The sequence below is a fragment of the Chionomys nivalis genome, chromosome 20, assembly GCF_950005125.1.
Source record: "Chionomys nivalis chromosome 20, mChiNiv1.1, whole genome shotgun sequence".
Lineage (NCBI taxonomy): Eukaryota > Metazoa > Chordata > Mammalia > Rodentia > Cricetidae > Chionomys > Chionomys nivalis.
In genome coordinates this window covers 31,606,545-31,626,621 of record NC_080105.1, presented here as the reverse complement: position 1 = coordinate 31,626,621, position 20,077 = coordinate 31,606,545, and the positions used below count along the sequence as shown (strand labels likewise).

Here is a 20,077-nt window from a genome sequence, read left to right as displayed (position 1 = left end):
TAACTCCTTCTTCCCCAGTTAGTCTCGTGTGTGTGTGTGTGTGTGTGTGTGTGTGTGTGTGTACGAGAGAGAGAGAGAGAGAGAGAGAGAGAGAGAGAGAGAGAGAGAGAGAGAGAGAGAGAGAGAGCGGGGCGAGCAGGTCTATGTAACAGCCTTGTCTGGCCTTTGTAGACTAGGCTGGCCTCGAACTCTCAAAGATCCTCCAGCTTCTGCTTTCCAAGAGCTGGGATTAAAGGCGTGCGCCACCACCGCCTGGCTCCCTTCTCCTTTCTTCTCACATGTTTTCTATGACTTATTTCCCACCTCTCTTACGATCCCTTCCTCTTCCTGTTGATTCTCTATTTTCATGAGCTGTAAACACACACACAGAAATACAAACATTGCTCTACACACACAAACGCATGCACGCACGCACACACGCAGACACACACAGACTTTCAGATCTCAGTTCCACATGAGAAAAAAGTTTGCTCTTCAGAGTCTTATTTCATTTTACATAACGACTTCCAGTTCCATCTGTTTCCTGACAAAGTGTTTCATCAAATCCCGTTGCAATTGTTTCGCATTTCCTTTGTCCATTCATCTGTTAATGGACATCTGAGCGGGCTGCACTTCCTCGCTACTGGGGATGGTGCGAAGGTGAATGTGGACACTTACCTTTGTAGGGAGCTGACCCACATCCTTTAGGTATACACCCAGCAGTGGTATAGCTGGGCAACGTGGTAGTTCTTTTAGCCCGTCTACTTGGTTGGGTGATTCTGATTTTTAGTGTCTAGTTTTTTTTTACATATCATAGATATTAAGGATACTATCAGTTGGTAATTATTTCCCATTTTGTAGACTGTCTTCACTCTAACGGCTGTCTCCCTCAGTGTGCAGAAATTCCTAAATACTTGGGAAATAAATTAGCCCACTTTTTCCATATATTGGTGCCACACGTCTAAATATTGTGTCAAAATTAAATTAGGCTAGGTGGCGATTGGGAGGCAGAGGCATGAGGATCTCTTTTGAGCTTGAGGTAGGCCAGGGATAAAAAGAAAGACATTTTAATTAGCAGCAGGACTGTCTTAGTGTCAGTGAAACCTACCAAAGAAAATGTCACAGTGAAAACCAAGGTCCACCTGCTTTAGATTGTGTAGTGATATGCCGCGCACCGCGCCCCCCCGTCTGCGCTCTGTGTGCTAGACTCCAGTTCGCGAGCTTCGGGCAAGGGGGCTGGAGGTTAAAATACACAGACACACACAGACAGAGAGACAGCGACACGGGTCATCCTTGAATTCCCCAAGAATGCCCCCTTTATTGTGTTCAGGGGCAGATTATATAGAGAAAGCCACGCCCCAGCCAAACCCACCAGAAACCACTCTCCTGCCATCAGGAACTCCTGAAGGTCTCGTGCCCAGAGCAGCTGTAGGCACTCAGATTGGGGGATTACAAGAAATTCAGGATCCGGGGTCTCACTGCTCCCAACAGTGATATGTTTGTGAAATTGTATTAAAAACAATATGTCTTAAAGATACCTTAATGCCTGCCTTTTGGTAGTATATTAGCTGGTATGACTTTATTTTAGAAATCTCAATGTCATTTTCTTTTGAAAAATTCTAATTTATTTTATGTGTATGGGTGTTCTGCCTACTTGTATGTCTGTGCACCACACACACACACACACACACGAGACTGGTGCCGGGGGAAGCCAGAAGAGGGTGATAGATTCTCTAGAGCTGGAGGCATGGATGGTTATAACCCCATGTGGGCACTGGGAATCAAACTGGGGTCCTCTGGAAGTTCAGCCACTGCTCTTAACCACTGAGCCACACAATGTCATCTGCAACAGCGGATAAATAAAAACAAATCTGTTAGTGGTGAGAAGATGGAATTTCTATGTGGTAGCATCTGCTAGAGCATCTGTAGAACAGAAAGCCTGGCCTTGGTTCTCCACTCAAGTACATGAATTGAACTTTGTTTTTATATAAAGAGAAGAAATAGTTATTCACTTCTGCATTCTATACGAAACTTACAGACTTAAACCAACCCTGAAAACAAGGCCTTCCCCTCTGCGATCATTTCATCGTGTCATTCATCTATACCCTGGCAATGCTTGAGCATGCAAGGGCAGCCTATTTGTGGTGGTTCTCCAGTTGTTCCTATCCTGGGCAGTCCTAGATGCTTGTAGTATTGTCATACCCAAAGTACCACAGTCTTCCTTTATCTTTTGGGGCCTTCCTCTTTGCCCTAACCCGTGCACTCCTCCAAGCAGTGCTATCTTCAGGTATCTGCCGTCATTCATTCTCATGACACGGCTTAAGTATCTCGGGTACCGTTGCTGTATCCTGTAGCTTCCTTCCTTCTGTAGATGGAGATGTTTCTTTATGTCGTCGTTGAGCAGCCTATCTCTCTGTGTGATGCCTAGAACCCTCCTGAGACATGTGCTGCCCCCTAATGACGAGACTGGAAATGACCACAGTTAGGACCTCTGGAAACTTGGGAAATTTAGTACGTGTGTGGAAAGAAGTCCAGCTGGTCAGCTAAAGGCTACCACATGAAGAGGAGACCTGGCCAGTCATCCTCATCAGCTCAGACCATGAAACCCAATATGGCTTCCTCTGCAAGAACTTCCCTCCCAACATCTACTCAATCTCGCTCTCTCTTAAATACTTTAAGACCAAGCGTGTTGGTGCACACCTGTAATCCCAGAACTTGGGAAGCAGAGTCAGGTGGATCTCTGTGACTTCCAGGACAGCTTGGTCAACAGAGTGAGTTCCAGGACAACCAGAACTATGTAGAACGACACTGTATGAAGAAAAACAACAAAACAAAGCCAAAACCCATAAAACTAAATAACTAAATCCTCTAAAAGACACCCCACACACACCCCACCCCCGACCAGCCACCCGGATGAGACAGGGTTTCTCTATGTAACCACACTCAATTTGTAGACCAGGCTGGCCTTGAAATCACAGCATGCTGGGATTAAAGGTATGCACCACCTCCCTGCTGGGATTAAAGGCATGCACCACCTCCACTGCTTAAAGGAATGTTTTAAAAGGAGCATAACAGTGGTTTCCTTTTTTGATAGCCTGTCACTTGTTGCTAAGTGGTCTTTTTTGCTTTGACTAGCTGGGCTGACAGAACACCCCACAGCTCCCAGCTCTAGCAGGAATATGCTAAAGAAGAGAAAGTTTACTCTAACAGGGCAGTGTGGGGAAGCAGCTGCTTTTCCTCAGCCCAAGGGAAGCCCACGAATAAAGTGCCATTAAAATGTGGTTCCACGCCAGACCTGGCGGTGCATACCTGTGCCCACAGCTGTGCCGGCTTGAGGGAAAACTGTCCCTATGGACTCGGATATTTGGTCCCCAGTTAGCGGTGCTGTTTGGGGAGGGTTGTTTTTCTTAATTGTCATTGGGGGCAGGCTTTGAGTTTAAAGCATAGCCTTAATTCCAGCTGACAGCTGCATTAGACTCTTGATTGAAGATGTGAGCTCTTAGCTGCCTGCTCCCACTGCTGGGCCTACCACTTGCTGCCATATCTCCACTACCACGATGGACTCTTATCCTTTTGGAACTGTAAGCCAAAATAAACTTTTATCCTTAAGTCGCTTTTGGTCATAGCGCTTTGCTGAAACAATAGAAAAAAAAACTATTATACCAGCATTGGGACATGAAGGAAGAGGAGCCCAGGGAACACTGTCTCAAAAAAAAAGAACGAAAAGAGAAAAAAAATTACAGGCCTCAGCAAGCTGTGGTACCCAAACATACATGCAGCTACTTGGAAAGCTGATGCAGGAGGATCATAAGGTTGGGATCAGTCTGGATGACTTAGCAGGATCCAGTCATGTGACTCCGCAGCAGAGCACTTGCTTCGCGTGGATGAGGCCTTCAATTCCATCCCTGGGACGAGAAAATTATAGCCAGATTAAAGAGCAGGCAAGTCTCAGGGCTGGGGGTGTAGCTCAGGGTGAAAGCATCCGCCTGACGCATGAGGCCCTGAGTTAGTTTCCAGCACTGAAAAAGAAGCATCCATCTCCAGAATCTTCGGTGTTGGGAGTATGAGCCACTTCTCTGCCGCTGTGAGAAGAAAGCACTGGGACCAAGGAAACCTAGCGGGCAGTTCCAGAGGGTTAGAGTTCATAGTGGGGGTGGGGCAGGTATGGTGGCCCGGATAGGTAGTTGAGAACTCAGGTCTCACCCTGAGAGGGAGGGAGGCAGGCGGGTGGAGGTGGGGTTGGGGGGAGGACTGTCATCTCCCAGGGAGGTACTTCCTTCTAACAACTTCTCTACTTAGACCAACTAGGGATCAGTTGTTCAGATATGTGAGCCTAATTCGGGGGGGGGGGGGCCACATCTACCCACAAACCTCACACAACAGGTGTCGTATCTGGTGATGATATGCCATGCCCGACTGGGAACCCAGAGTGGAATGCCCCACCACACACACACACACACACACACACACACACACACACACAGGGATTCTCTGTGTAGCAGTCCTGGCTGTCCTGAAACTTGCTTCGTAGAGCAGGCTGGCCTCGAACTCATGCCTGACTCCTGTATTGAAGGTGTGCACCACCACCGCCTGGCCGCAGTGTGGAATGGTAAGCTTTAGTGTACTGCATTTACCACAGAGCTGAGGGCCTGGCACCTGCAACCCTCCCTCTGCTGCACATGCTCACTGGGGGGCGGAGCTAGTCTTATTTCAAGTGATGTAAGGCTTCCAAGTTGGTACTTTTTTTTTTTAATGATGCATTCTTTTTTTTAATATTTATTTATTTATTATGTATACAATATTCTGTCTGTGTGTATGCCTGCAGGCCAGAAGAGGGCACCAGGCCCCATTACAGATGGATGTGAGCCACCATGTGGTTGCTGGGGATTGAACTCAGAACCTTTGGAAGAGCAGGCAATGCTCTTAACCTCTGAGCCATCTCTCCAGCCCCAGGTACTTTTTTTTTTTAAGCCCAAAAATTTGGGTTCATTGGAGTTGATTATCAGGCTTTACCATGAAGAGACAGAGGAATTAGAGTAGTATCTTTTGCTTTTCTCTTTGTTTCCCCTTTGAGACAGGGTTCCTCTGTATAGCCCTGGCTATCTTGGAACTCATTCTGTAGACCAGGGTTGCCTCAAACTCAGAGATCTGCCTGCCTCTGCCTCCTGAGTGCTGGGATTAAAAGTGTGTGCTACCACCACCACCATTAAGCAGAAAGTATCTTTTTCTTATGTGCAGTTTAAATTTAACACCCAAAGTTTAAGTGATGACTTAGGGTAATCAAATTTCTCATCCCTGAATCTACTCTAAATTGGAATTTTGACTATCTCATTGAAGGACAATTCTTATTCATAAAATAGCTAGCTAACAACTGCCGGGCGGTGGTGGCGCACGCCTTTAATCCCAGCACTCGGGAGGCAGAGGCAGGCGGATCTCTGTGAGTTCGAGACCAGCCTGGTCTACAGAGCTAGTTCCAGGACAGGCTCCAAAGCCACAGAGAAACCCTGTCTCGAAAAACCAAAAAAAAAAAAAAAAAAAAAAAAAAAAAGCTAACAACTTTCCTCAAGAACCAGTAATACCATTTTTAGGTATATAGCCAAAGGATGCTCAATCGTGCCACAAGGACATGTGCTCAACTATGTTCATGGCAGCTTTGTCATAGCCAGAACCTGGAAACAACATAAATGCCCCTCGACCGAAGAATGGATAAGGAAAATGTGGTCCATTTACATAATGGAGTACTACACAGCAGAAAAGAATAATGACATCTTGAATTTTGCAGGCAAATGGATGAAGCTAGAAAACATCTGAGTGAGGTAACCCAGACCAAGAAAGACAGTTATCATATGTACTCACTCATAAGTGTTTTTTAAACATAAAGCAAAAAAAAAAAAGCCTACAATTCACAATCCCAGAGAACCTAGACAACAATAAAGATCCTAAGAGACATACAAGGATCTAATTGACATGGGAAGTAGAAAAAGACAAGCTCTCCTCAGTAAATTGGGAGCTTGGGGACCATGGGAGAGGGGAAAGTAAGGGAGGAGAGCAGAGAAAAATGTGTAGCTCAATAAAAATCAAAAAAAAAAAAAAAAAGAAAAAAAATAGCCAACCTCAATTTTGTCTGAAGTCTCAAATACCATTTTAGTCGGAACCAAGGGGCGGGGAAGCTGTAACCAGAAGACAATGAGACTTGGGCCGTTTAATCATCCACCTTTCAGACCCGTGTCTCATCAAGAACTTGTTCGTTACGAGCTATTAGTACAATAAACCTATATGACTTGAATATATTTTTTCTTTTATTCAAATTGCAGCTTTGCCCTGTTTTCAGTATTTCCAGAAACCAGAAGGATAGCGCATGATGCTGCTACTGCCTAACACAGTGACAAAGTGACAAATAATGGAAAAGCCCAGGAACACCGAGTCAGCGTCCACGGTCCCACTGACAACAAGGACACAATCCAGACCCTGGGTCTCACCCAATGCCCAGGGAGTGCACAAGATTTAGGCCACTTCCCTCTTCTGCTTCCCTGTCTTCGAGCTAATCTCACTTCTCATCTCCCCACCAATCTGGCCTCTTTTGTGCACTACAACTCAGGCAGCGCACTTTGCACTGTCTTGCAGAAGTTCTCAGAGGGCAATGCTTTCTAAGGAAAGGCTCCCGACAAATCCACCTTAGGCGCACCAGTGTCCACGCTCTTGCTCTTTCTCTGACACAAGTGTAACGCCTTCCAGCACTGTGATTCATTTTTAAATTTTATTGCTTCAAATGCTTCAAACTATGGGAAATCTTTGGTAAAAATAAAGACAATAGAATTTTCACAAACACTTTACACCGAGCATCGCATTATTCTTCAATACACGAGAAACAGGAATGTTCAGAGTTCTCAGCGAGGAGATTAACTGTACAATATTCAGAGTTTGTCATTTAACAGCAAAACTGTTCTCATAAATATTTAAAATATTTCCTATGTTCTTATCACATATTAACATTTGTATTTCAATCAGCACATTGAGCTTTAGAGTATTTATATCATTTCAGTAAAAACCAGTAAGCATCAGTTTGCTTTTCTACTGCCTACCACAGCGTCAGTTCGTCTCCCTCCGATTCGGCTTCTTTCACATAAAACTAGAGGGAGGCACGAAAATAAAAATCAGTGTGGTTCTTGTCGGCCCCTCTGTGGAAAAGAGGGAAATGTTTCATGTCTATTATTACACAGACATTTCTCTGGTGGTTGGTTTGTGCAATCTCAGACTTGACCAGCTTTGAATTGATCCAAGTGTGTTCTCAGCTCAGGACACAGCTCGGCCAGCAGCAGCTCCATTAGTACCTGTCCCGCGGAGGAAGAGCAGAGAAGGGGCCGGGTGAGGGTTTACTCAAAATCTGTGCTCTAAGATTATTCTCAGTAAACGAGAGGCTCTCAAAAGAGTTCAGACAACAGAAACTCCATTTATTTCAATGGTCTATTAGACACATCCAACTGTCTGTGACATTTAATATTGGTGTTTTTCCTCTGGTTTAGCTTTTTTTTGGGAGGGGGGGTGTCATGAGCCCACACTGGCCTCTACCTCCCGAGTACTTGGATTATAGGCATGTACTACCACACCTGCCTGATATTGGTAATTCTAATCAGAAAAGGATTCCTTTGCCAAAATAACAAAAACTCTAAGTCATGCAGAGACACTGAATCAGAAGTCCCGGAGAACTAGTGTGTGTGAAGAGGATGTTATGTCCCCTTTAGGCTTCTTCATCAAATGGGAGAAGAGGCAAAAATGAAGCAGAAAAAACCAGGCTCCGTGTTATAAGTCATAAAAGTATAGAGAATATGATGGATGAAGAGTTATCCTAATTTGCTAACAGAAACATAAAATCCAAAAACGAAAGTCCCCTGGGGGCTGGCTTACTCACATACAACAGGTGCTTATTGGCTCTTGTTTCTTGCAGTGCCTTGAATATTTTTATTATTCCATGGCGGGCGTTTTGCTGTCCAACAAGGCTCTGAAGTGTATCTGAGAAAAGAAAGTTTTGTACGTTTAAGTGCACTGCTGAGGGAGGAACTCAGGGCCTGGCGCATGTTGGGTGTATTTGTTACTTTCCCTGTTGCCGATGATAAAATACTCTTGACAAAGCCACAGAGAGATAAAGGGCTTATTTTGGCTCACACTTTGAGGTGCAGTCCAGCATGGAGAGGAATTTACAACATCTGGAGCCTAAGGAGGCTGCTCATGTTGTCTCCACAGTCAGGAGCCAGAGAGCAGGATGGATGCAGGTGCTCAGGTCACTTTCTCCTTCAGATTCAGACTGGACCTCACCCCAGGGGAGAGGACCACTTATGCATAAAGTGGGTCTCCTACCTGGATTAACCTAAACCAGATAATCTCGCTAGGCACACAGAGGCGTGTCTCTCAGGGACTCTTTTTACCAATGGGCATTTATGAAGGCTATAATTTTAGCATTTGCTACTTTTTAGTAATAAAATAAATGTGTTTTAAGCACATTTCTAAAGTAATAAAATAAATGTGTTTTAAGCACATTTCTAAAGTTTCATGGTAAACTTATAGCATTAAATGTGCTCTTCAGGGTGGGAAGCGGCCTCCAGGAAGGCACAGGGCACCTGCCCGCAGTGCTAACGTTCTTCTCTCTCGCCAAGACCTCACCTGGAATGTTCTCGAGCAGTTTCTGCTGTGCTCTTTGTTTCGTCTCCTGACTTTGTGCTTCGCTTCTGATTCTAGTTGGCGGCGCCAATACCCCATTGGGCCAAAAAGCATCCCGGAAGGTATTGATGTAGTAAACCAGCATTTGCTCACTGAATATCCAGTTCACTGTATCCCGGATTTGTCTTTTAAAAGAAAAAAATATTGCTTGAATGAAGTTTTGAAAAATGGTCTACTCTGTTCTCAGAAGGCATTCATCAATGGGTAGGTTAGGAGCTAAAAGTCTGATGAATAAACTAGTTACTTTTAAACCTTGGCCATGAATGTTATTGTTCACGTTGGCAATACTGGATGAACCACTCATTCCTGGGGTTCACATGTTCACATATTTTTCTGTTTTGTTTTCTTTCTTTATTGTTTGAGAATTTCATATACACACACAATATGGTGTTTACATTTTTCAATGGCACTCACTTTTCCAAATGTTTGCCTTCCTATCAGGATAGACAAGAAAAGAGGACTGAGACGTATCCAAATCCACCTCCATACATTGATCACTTCTCTGGGAAGCTTATAAACCGGAAACACAAGCCCACATCCTCAGCCTGGTGAGAATTGGTTTGGGAAACATCCCTTGGGCACCGCAAACCCTGGAAGAGAACCATACTTTATACTGGCCCCTTTGAGTGACCATGGAAGAGAGTCCTGGGAAAATACCCTGACCCAGAGAAAGCACCTAGTGCCCACTGGCTAGGAGCAAAGACACAACAATACCGAGTCAATTCCAAAGGGTCAGGGGGATGAAGCCTGGGTTGGGATACTCAGCCTGTCCAGTTATGCAGAAATGATCTTTACATGGTTTTCTCTACACAATCCTATTAGTTCAACTTTAACCATTCGCTTAGCAATTCAAAAAGAGCCCGGATTTAGCTGAAAGAGGAGGACATGGAAAGGGAAAGGATCATCCTAAACTCCCTGGCCCAGAAGCCCCTGAGATCAAGCCCGTGAATAAATGAACAGTAATCAGAAAGCGCTGTATGACCCTGAAGTCTCAGTTAGATTTTTAAGAGTAAGAAAAGGTTTCAGGAGATCTCCAAATGGATGTTCCAAGTCCAACACTTCATACACAGTAATCGGTTTGTGTTGGAGAAATGATTAAATTCTGTGTCAAGCTGCAATGTTAAAATAAAAATCAAACATGACCAAATACTGTGCGACTCAAATCTAGACAAATAATTTATCTATTTACGAAAAAAGTCACTGCCAACCTGCCCCATTCCCTGCCTAAGAAAGTTCTCTGGGCCATCAGCAACACACTTGGATTTCTGCACTTTTGCTCTCAGTTAACTTGCGACTGAATACTAGGCAATTCTTAGGAAAGAACGGCGCCCCAACATTTTCTATCAGCCAAAAGCTTTTGAAGCAAAACAAGTGTATGAGACCACGGTTGCTTCCAGACAAAATGCCGACCACACTGCTGCTTAATGTTGTCATGTGCCATCTGCAGAAGGAAAAATAGCGCGTACCAGGTGCTCCACAATTCCCGGCCTGCTAGCAAACCCTGTGGATGACAGCTGGAAGTTCGTGTCCCCCCCACCACGAGGCTCTCAGGCGCCGTGCAAACCGCCTGACTACTCATTGCGCACAAGCACAGCTGCCCACTGTATGAGCCGGCGCCAAAGTCACTAGAGGAACACGGCAAGTACACGATTCGCTGTACTTGAGGAAACACATTAGCGAGCTCAGGTATGAGGGAAAAGATGGCACCTGGAAATTTCTCTACAACCTCTCAGTGCTAATGAAGCTTTCCCAAGACATAAACAATACGTTAAATGGGCTCTTTCTCTGATTAAATGTTACTAACTTAACTATGCAAGCCTCCGATGGATGACTTAAACTATGGTTTTTTTGAATTCTAGAAATAAAACAGAAGTATTTGTTGTGACCACCAAGAAAGCACATTCCATGTATAAATCAATACATTTCAGTATTATATTAATATGTATTAAAATACATTTATAGTATTTCCTATAAAACTATAAATTTACACAATAAAACTATCACATTAACATCTCACCAATAACAGTAAGTTATTCACTTGGAAAAACAATATTTTCATCTCAAAACTTATTTTACAATACCAAAAACAGTGATTTATTTTTAAAATTCTTAGACATCCACTCACATTTCTGTTCTGCAGAAAATCCTAACGCTAATCTCTTGGAGATCTGTATCTTGCATGGTTATTTAAAAGAAGCTGACAATGGCAGTTGTAAATTCCAGGCACCCGGCTAATGTGAAACAGGAGTCACAGCCTGGAAGCCAGGTTAGTCTACTGTATGAATAGTACACTGGTCTGGAAGCCAGGTTAGTCTACTGTATGAATAGTACACTGGTCTGGAAGCCAGGTTAGTCTACTGTATGAATAGTACACTGGTCTGGAAGCCAGGTTAGTCTACTGTATGAATAGTACACTGGTCTGGAAGCCAGGTTAGTCTACTGTATGAATAGTACACTGGTCTGGAAGCCAGGTTAGTCTACTGTATGAATAGTACACTGGTCTGGAAGCCAGGTTAGTCTACTGTATGAATAGTACACTGGTCTGGAAGCCAGGTTAGTCTACTGTATGAATAGTACACTGGTCTGGAAGCCAGGTTAGTCTACTGTATGAATAGTATACTGGTGACCTGGGGAAAGTCACGCCGTCTCTCGGTTCTGTCTCCTCACGATAAGATGAAGCTGAATCGTTATATCACCTCTGATAAAGATTGCCTGCACTGTTTTCCCTGACCTCTGCTGATGGCACGCTCTTACAGCTTCTTAGCAAGTAACGCTGACTGACTGAGTTCTCACGGCAGACCCAGAGCCTTCACGAACAAAAACCAAACGCGGAACACTTCTGTAAACAACTTGAAAACGCCCCATAGAAGATTACATGGACAAATGCTTTTCTGTAAGTGGATAATGCAATGCAGGCTAGGATCTAAAAGGGGCTTGTGGTATTAGTGTGTGACAGACACAGCCTCCACCATGGACGTCCACATGTAAAGAAGAATTAACGCTTTAACACGACTTCAACTCTAAAAGTCGATATATGCTTCGTATTTCTCTTTGACTGAATACTTGCCCTCTGGAGAGTATCTTACTTTCATGGCGGCCAAATCACAGCCTGCAATGACAACAGAACACCAAGGCTCTCTGCGATCCAAATGGAGCTTCTCCAGAGCAGCCTCCTGACCCTCACTGGCCAGCACGCTGGAGCTGGCACAGTTTCTGTCATCTAATTACCATGCATGCTGCAAGAGAAATTCAGAACTCTGCTTCCTCACGCAGCCTCAGAATCATGTCAGAAACAAACACAAAAGAAGGAGACTTTTTGCTAAAAAAGAATTCAATTATTTTGAGTGAGGTAACCCAGACACAGAAAGACAATTATCACATGTACTCACTCATAGGTGGTTTTTAAACATAAAGCAAAGAAAGCCAGCCTACAAACCACAATCCCAGAGAACTTAGACAACAGTGTGGACACCAAGAGAGACTTACATAGATATAATCTACATGGGAAGTAGAAAGTAGAAAAAGACAAGATCTCCTAAGTAAATTGGGAACATGGGGACCTTGGGGGAGGGCTAAAGGAGGGAGGGGAGAGGCAGGGAGGGGAGGGGAGGAAAAACGTAGAAAAAAATATCAATAAAAATGTATAAAAAAATAAAAAAAAAGGGAAAAAAAGAATTCAACATTCAGACAAAGGGTAGCAACACATGGATTCAAACAATTCTGTACAACTCACTTGTTGATGGTTCTTCCAAAAGTGACCTGAACGAGAGCAATTAATGTTCTTCGCACCCATTTAAACACTAAAATATAAACCAGAAGAAAATATTTACCACAGGATATTACAAGCATCACAATTTTACAGTTGAACGAAGCATACAGTCTTGCCATTTGATTCTGTCCCAATCTCAGCAACAATCACTGGCTCCACTTCTGGAGACCGGGTATGAGCTAGCAAAGGCCTGCTCACCTGGAGATGGGGTATGAGCTAGCAAAGGCCTGCTCACCTGGAGATGGGGTATGAGCTAGCAAAGGCCTGCTCACCTGGAGACTGGGTATGAGCTAGCAAAGGCCTGCTCACCTGGAGACTGGGTATGAGCTAGCAAAGGCCTGCTCACCTGGAGATGGGGTATGAGCTAGCGAAGGCCTGCTCACCTGGAGACTGGGTATGAGCTAGCAAAGGCCTGCTCACCTGGAGACCGGGTATGAGCTAGCAAAGGCCTGCTCACCTGGAGACCGGGTATGAGCTAGCAAAGGCCTGCTCATCTGGAGACCGGGTATGAGCTAGCAAAGGCCTGCTCATCTGGAGACCGGGTATGAGCTAGCAAAGGCCTGCTCATCTGGAGACTGGGTATGAGCTAGCAAAGGCCTGCTCATCTGGAGACTGGGTATGAGCTAGCAAAGGCCTGCTCACCTGGAGACTGGGTATGAGCTAGCAAAGGCCTGCTCATCTGGAGACTGGGTATGAGCTAGCAAAGGCTTGCTCATCTGGAGACTGGGTATGAGCTAGCAAAGGCCTGCTCACCTGGAGACTGGGTATGAGCTAGCAAAGGCCTGCTCACCTGGAGATGGGGTATGAGCTAGCAAAGGCCTGCTCACCTGGAGACTGGGTATGGGCTAGCAAAGGCCTGCTCATCTGGAGACTGGGTATGGGCTAGCGAAGGCCTGCTCATCTGGAGACCGGGTATGAGCTAGCAAAGGCCTGCTCACCTGGAGACCGGGTATGAGCTAGCAAAGGCCTGCTCACCTGGAGACCGGGTATGAGCTAGCAAAGGCCTGCTCACCTGGAGACCGGGTATGAGCTAGCAAAGGCCTGCTCACCTGGAGACCGGGTATGAGCTAGCAAAGGCCTGCTCACCTGGAGACCGGGTATGAGCTAGCAAAGGCCTGCTCACCTGGAGATGGGGTATGAGCTAGCAAAGGCCTGCTCACCTGGAGACTGGGTATGAGCTAGCAAAGGCCTGCTCACCTGGAGATGGGGTATGAGCTAGCAAAGGCCTGCTCACCTGGAGACTGGGTATGAGCTAGCAAAGGCCTGCTCACCTGGAGACTGGGTATGAGCTAGCAAAGGCCTGCTCACCTGGAGATGGGGTATGAGCTAGCAAAGGCCTGCTCACCTGGAGACTGGGTATGAGCTAGCAAAGGCCTGCTCATCTGGAGACCGGGTATGGGCTAGCGAAGGCCTGCTCACCTGGAGACCGGGTATGAGCTAGCAAAGGCCTGCTCACCTGGAGACCGGGTATGAGCTAGCAAAGGCCTGCTCACCTGGAGACCGGGTATGAGCTAGCAAAGGCCTGCTCATCTGGAGACCGGGTATGAGCTAGCAAAGGCCTGCTCACCTGGAGACCGGGTATGAGCTAGCAAAGGCCTGCTCACCTGGAGACCGGGTATGAGCTAGCAAAGGCCTGCTCACCTGGAGACTGGGTATGAGCTAGCAAAGGCCTGCTCACCTGGAGACTGGGTATGAGCTAGCAAAGGCCTGCTCATCTGGAGACTGGGTATGAGCTAGCAAAGGCCTGCTCATCTGGAGACTGGGTATGAGCTAGCAAAGGCCTGCTCACCTGGAGACTGGGTATGAGCTAGCAAAGGCCTGCTCACCTGGAGATGGGGTATGAGCTAGCAAAGGCCTGCTCACCTGGAGACTGGGTATGGGCTAGCAAAGGCCTGCTCATCTGGAGACTGGGTATGGGCTAGCGAAGGCCTGCTCATCTGGAGACCGGGTATGAGCTAGCGAAGGCCTGCTCACCTGGAGACCGGGTATGAGCTAGCAAAGGCCTGCTCACCTGGAGACCGGGTATGAGCTAGCAAAGGCCTGCTCACCTGGAGACCGGGTATGAGCTAGCAAAGGCCTGCTCACCTGGAGACCGGGTATGAGCTAGCAAAGGCCTGCTCACCTGGAGACTGGGTATGAGCTAGCAAAGGCCTGCTCATCTGGAGACTGGGTATGAGCTAGCAAAGGCCTGCTCACCTGGAGACTGGGTATGAGCTAGCAAAGGCCTGCTCATCTGGAGACTGGGTATGAGCTAGCAAAGGCCTGCTCATCTGGAGACTGGGTATGAGCTAGCAAAGGCCTGCTCATCTGGAGACTGGGTATGAACTAGCAAAGGCCTGCTCACCTGGAGATGGGGTATGAGCTAGCAAAGGCCTGCTCACCTGGAGACTGGGTATGAGCTAGCAAAGGCCTGCTCACCTGGAGACTGGGTATGAGCTAGCAAAGGCCTGCTCACCTGGAGATGGGGTATGAGCTAGCAAAGGCCTGCTCAGGAAACTCTTGACTAAGCTTTCATTTTTCAATAGGCAAATGGAGAAGTGAAATTTAGAAGGATCTCCCCCTCTTTTTTCTTTTATTCTTTTATTTTTTCTTTTATTCTGCCTACTAAAGAGCTGAAATAATACTTTACTTTCTATGCCCTGTGATGTGGGATGCCTCTCTATATGCCGTGAATATTTTGTATCACCATTGGTTAATAAAGAAACTGATTTGGCCTATTGCAAGGCAGAATAGGCTAGGTGGGAAATCCAAGCAGAGACAGGGAGAAAAAAGTCAGAGTTGGGGAGGTGCCAGCAGTCACAGAAGAGGTAAGATGCCAGGGCATTACCGGTAAGCCACGGGGCACGTGGTGATATACAGATTATTAGAAATGGGTTAATCTATATGTAGAGTTAACCAGTAAGAAGCCTGAGCCTATGGCCAAACAATTATAATTAATATTACGCCTCTGAATGATTATGGGACCACAGGTGGGAGAGAAACCAGTGCAGCAGGACCAGACAGAACAAAGCATAGAATTCCAGCTGTATCCCTGGGCTGCTGATGGCATGCCTGGCCCCCACAGCAGACAGTGCAGTTACTGTTGTAGACTTCTGCTTCCAGTTTTCTAGCAGTTCTCAATGAGAAATGTCTGTATGCAAATGCTGACAGACATGACCAGCTATGAGTGAAGCGATGGTCTAACGTCCCCCTCTGAGTTCTGTACTTTTTATCTTATGTGTGGGGGGCAAGAAAGGAAAACAGTGAAGACCACGGTCCTGAATAATATGGCAATTTCTTTCCTGCAACTCTTTCCACAGCAGCTGGGCATACGTCAGGCTCCTACACTGGAAGAGTATGAGATTGAAGGGAGTTTGTATTCCTCCATCCCTAAAGGTGTTTTCTGTGCACGAGGGCTTCTGCCCATCACAACTTTTATTACTACCACAGAGACATTTCATAGGTGTAGAATATCAATGTAAGCAAAAGAAGGCAAAAAAAAAACTGGTGATATTTTTATCTTCATAAATTTGAATACAAACTAATTTTCTAAATTTGTATTTTCATCTCTAGCCTCTGAAATTTTTGACTATTAACACAGGAAGAAGTGAAAAATTCAGACCTGGCAACAATGTAGCCAAAGGTTCAGGCCATCTGCATACAGTAGTGAAAGTTAAGAGGAGCAAATTCCCAAAGATGCTTTCCCAAGGGCGACCATACACAAGCAACAATTGACAGCATCAAGGGCGTTCCTAACTAACTTCTGAATGATTCTCAAGGCCTAGCTAAAAAAAACTAACCCTCCCCCCCCATCAACGAAAGTCAAGCCGTGGATTCAGAGCCATGCCTCAGCAATGCCTGGACCTTCAGTGTGGAAGTTTCTGGAATAGCACCAAGTATGTGTTTATTTTAGGCTGGCCTTTAGGCTACAGTGAACATTTCTGTTCGTGATGATAACTTTACTTGGCCTTTCTAGGTCAGGAGAGAGGTAGTTCATAGCCAGCGGGTCTAATCACGGATGGAACTCTAGGAAGAATGTCTGACAGATGAGGGTTTTAAAATAAAAATATGCCTTACTAGGTCCTTCTGTATTCTGAACACAAACAGGAACCAAAACATTTGGCCCAGTTCTGTGCCATCACTGGTATCTCCTCATTCTACTCCTTTTCCTGTTCTCCCTTGGTTCTCCAGCTCCCCCCTGCCCACAGGGCCCTTGCCTCCTTTTAAAGCCTTGTTTGTTTAAAGCAGAGACAGCTGCAGCCGCCTGAGGAGTCTGCTGAGGGCAAACGCATCATATCTCAGTATCAAGGCCATTCTATTTATTCCTCTCGGAAATGTCACTGACAAAGCCAAACACCCATTTGACCGAGGATGCGCAGGCTAAAATGCCAGCATTTAGAGCCTGCTAAGGCTGTGACCGGCTCTGACACATTCATGGTGTGCTTTTGTCTCTGAGTTTCTGGAGAAGAACACACCAATGCAACCAGATAGAATGCTGCATGCTCACTGCTCCCACCTCTGTGGGAAGTGGGAAGACTCATAGATTTGTGGGTAAGACTCCATTAAAGAAAAGAAGGACTGAGTGGAATACTATTGTTTTCTGAATATACTGAATCATGTTAAAGATCAGCGACTATCTTAAAATAATATAAAATGCGACAAGGCTGCAAATTTTTCATCTGAAAGAGTTTAATATTTGGATGCTATTTTATCATGAGAATTTCTTACTACAACTAGCTTCCATTTCTAAAGTTTATTTTTGCTTTAACTTCAGTTATTGAAATTAATCCATACTGAACCCTCATGTATTAAGCATATATATTAAATATGTATATTATATATGTATACATATATATCTACAATACCACCCTGGCATCAAAACTGCACCTTTAATAATAGGCTATCAAATAATTTTTTAAAATAACTTTTGGTGATGAGACGATGAAGCTACACTGAGTCACATGGAAAGAGTTCAAAGCATTCTCTCTTTTTAAATTCAGAGGCACACACTGCTGAGTAAACCGGGAACCCAGGTTTCAGGAAGACAGAAATTCTCTGTCCTAAGGGTGTGCCTTCAGCACCAAGCATGAAGTACAACTCTAGCATTGTCTTTAAAGCGGCCGGCACATTAAACCACTTGCCCGGTGGATGAACACATGGAATCCACGCCAGGAGGAGAGGGCCGGTAACCGTATCTCTAACCATCAAAGAAACTTACTTCCTCGGAGTTCAAAAATCTCCCCGATGAGCATGAAGCACGGCTCAGCCAAGGCCTCCTTCTTCCCATCCACATCGTCTCCATAATCTGACAGGTCACTGTCTTCTTCCATCTCCTCCTGGGGTATAACAACATCGAAGGCAGCGGCAGGTTACCCAGGAACTCAGTACACGGTACAGAGCTGACTTCCTCTATCAAGTGCAGACTCCACTTCATTCTAGCCTTTTTCTGTTGCTTGACTTTTAAACTTTTAAATCTAACCATGTTCAAGTTGGAGGATAAACTGCTCCTGCCCTCAGGGAATAGCCTGACTCTATAGCCAGAATCAAAGTTTAAGATAAGCAAACTAGAGGGGTGGGGGAATCACTCTTCAAATAATCAGGGAATTAGTAATACAGTTTTCTAAAGAGGATGAGGTTTTATTTTTTCCATTTTGAAAGACTTTTAACTAAAATGGTTTTTAAAGTTCACTGCTCTTAAAAATATAAGCATTTTAAGGTACTTGAGGTGTTTTTAAAGTTCTGCTTCAAGCATCTACTGTATACTTTAGATAGTCTCGTTTCCTGATTTACACACCAGCATATGTCAGTCCACAAATTAGACGCCAGGCACCAAGCCGGTGCACATGAGTGCAGTAAGGTTCAGAACTTAGTGGCTCACAGTGGTCGGCAGAGACTGACATACACAGGAATGGCAGTTTTTGTAAGAGATGAAGTGCTGCCCAAATCCTAGGCAGTGAAGACAGCTAACGATGGTTATTTTAATGTCCACAAAGAAACCAAAAGTGAGAGCAGAACCTCCAGAATCAGGAATGATCACATCTTGTTGAGTCATTGGTCAACGGGGTCCCATGGATCACCCATACACCTCATGGTATTGTCAGGTCTATTGATTACTCACCACAACCTGACGGTAGGCCCTATGGCTGAAAACAACTCTTACTTATGTCATTGAACACAGAGAAGTTGAGCTGGCTTCTAACTAGAAGCTTTACCACTACTGCCTAATATTCATTGTGCTGGAAGATACTCTGCATGAGACCAGACAAGAAAGGCAATTATCAATATTATCACCAGCTAAAAACCCTGAGGTCTACAACAGGAACCTGCCTGAATGACATATTGGTACACTAGTGGCCTAAGTGTCATGGGAGTAACCAACCTTTTTCTTTTTCTTTTGGTTAATTGGATTTAAGGCCCACTACATGAAATGGAACCCATATCTGACATCGCTAAATAGGCCAAAATAACTGAGAGTACAGAGAGGATGGGCCTATGGGGAAAACCTACTATTACTGAGCTAAACGAGCATCGCAATAAAATGACTACTGATGACAGATCTATGCATTACTCTACCCTCATCAGAGAAGTTCCTTCCTGCAGTGACGGTGATTAACCCAGAGACCCAAAACTAGACAGTGTGCAGAGAGTAAGACACATTGGAACACTCAGTCCTAAATGGGATGTCTTCATCAAATCTCTCTCCTTAAGGCTCAGGGAGATGGGATTTTTGTTGGTTTATTGTTGCGTTGGAAAGGGAGGAACATGATGTTGGGTGGGTAGGGAGGTAGGAAAGGATCTGGGGAGGGAGAAAAATATCATAGAAATATATGAAGAAGTTTTAATAAAATTTAAAAAAGAAAAAAAAAAGTTGAGCTTGTAGAACCGGCTACCAGACTAATGATAGGTCTTTGGGTGTTATCAGGTGAGCAGTCAGACAGTTCCTTGGAAGCACACGGAGTTCTCTAAAGCTTCCTGGCTTCACACTGATCCAAGAACATGAAATGTTTCAAAGAGGTTGAGAAGGTGAGCACTGAGGAGCAGCCACAACACTCACTGTTAGAGAGCAATTTCACAGTCACCAAGTCACTGTGTATCCTAAGACGGGGTAATGGAGGAGAGTTAGCCAGGTCTAAACAGACACGGAGAAGGGAGGTGGTAGAGGAGCTTCAGAGGCAGGGGGTTCACTCAGAGACTGAAGAGAGATGTGGGCATTTCTTTCCCAACTCAAGAGTGCAATAAATAAAGCACCACACTTTTGTTCATAGTCTCCCTGTGCCACCTCAATAAACCATCCTGACAAAGAGTCTATGCCATCTAGCAAGAGACTAAGAGGCAGCCAAGTTTGAGGCTAGAGAGCCCCAAACAGGTGGTCCAAGCATACCTTAACCCTGAGGTTCAGACTATGAGACAGAACATGTTTGCTGTCTCTCTGGTCACTGCTTTATCATACACACTGCTGCCAGGTTCTTCCTGATTCAACATGCTCCATGGTTCTTCACATCCAAGAGGGAAGCCCCCTACCCTGCCATGGCCCCTTTGCCTCATGTTTCATCCACACATTACAGACACCTGTCAATCTAATGTGATGCTCTGCCCACTATCCCAGACACACCTGAGACCTCAGACCCACACCAA

At 45.2% G+C, this 20,077-nt stretch overlaps 1 protein-coding gene across 1 annotated transcript in view; it reads right to left on the bottom strand.

The window, feature by feature from the left end:
• Positions 1 to 6,274: 6,274 nt before the first annotated feature.
• The window catches only part of Snx25 (sorting nexin 25), a 103,942-nt gene continuing 90,139 nt past the window's right edge, over positions 6,275 to 20,077 (bottom strand). The window contains exons 15-19 of the mRNA XM_057752653.1: positions 17,661 to 17,778; positions 12,428 to 12,494; positions 8,638 to 8,819; positions 7,889 to 7,989; positions 6,275 to 7,310 (exon numbers count right to left, since the gene is read on the bottom strand). Of these exons, the coding sequence (XP_057608636.1) occupies positions 7,230 to 7,310; positions 7,889 to 7,989; positions 8,638 to 8,819; positions 12,428 to 12,494; positions 17,661 to 17,778 (549 nt within the window). The 3' untranslated portion in view covers positions 6,275 to 7,229. The remainder of the gene's footprint in view (positions 7,311 to 7,888; positions 7,990 to 8,637; positions 8,820 to 12,427; positions 12,495 to 17,660; positions 17,779 to 20,077) is intronic.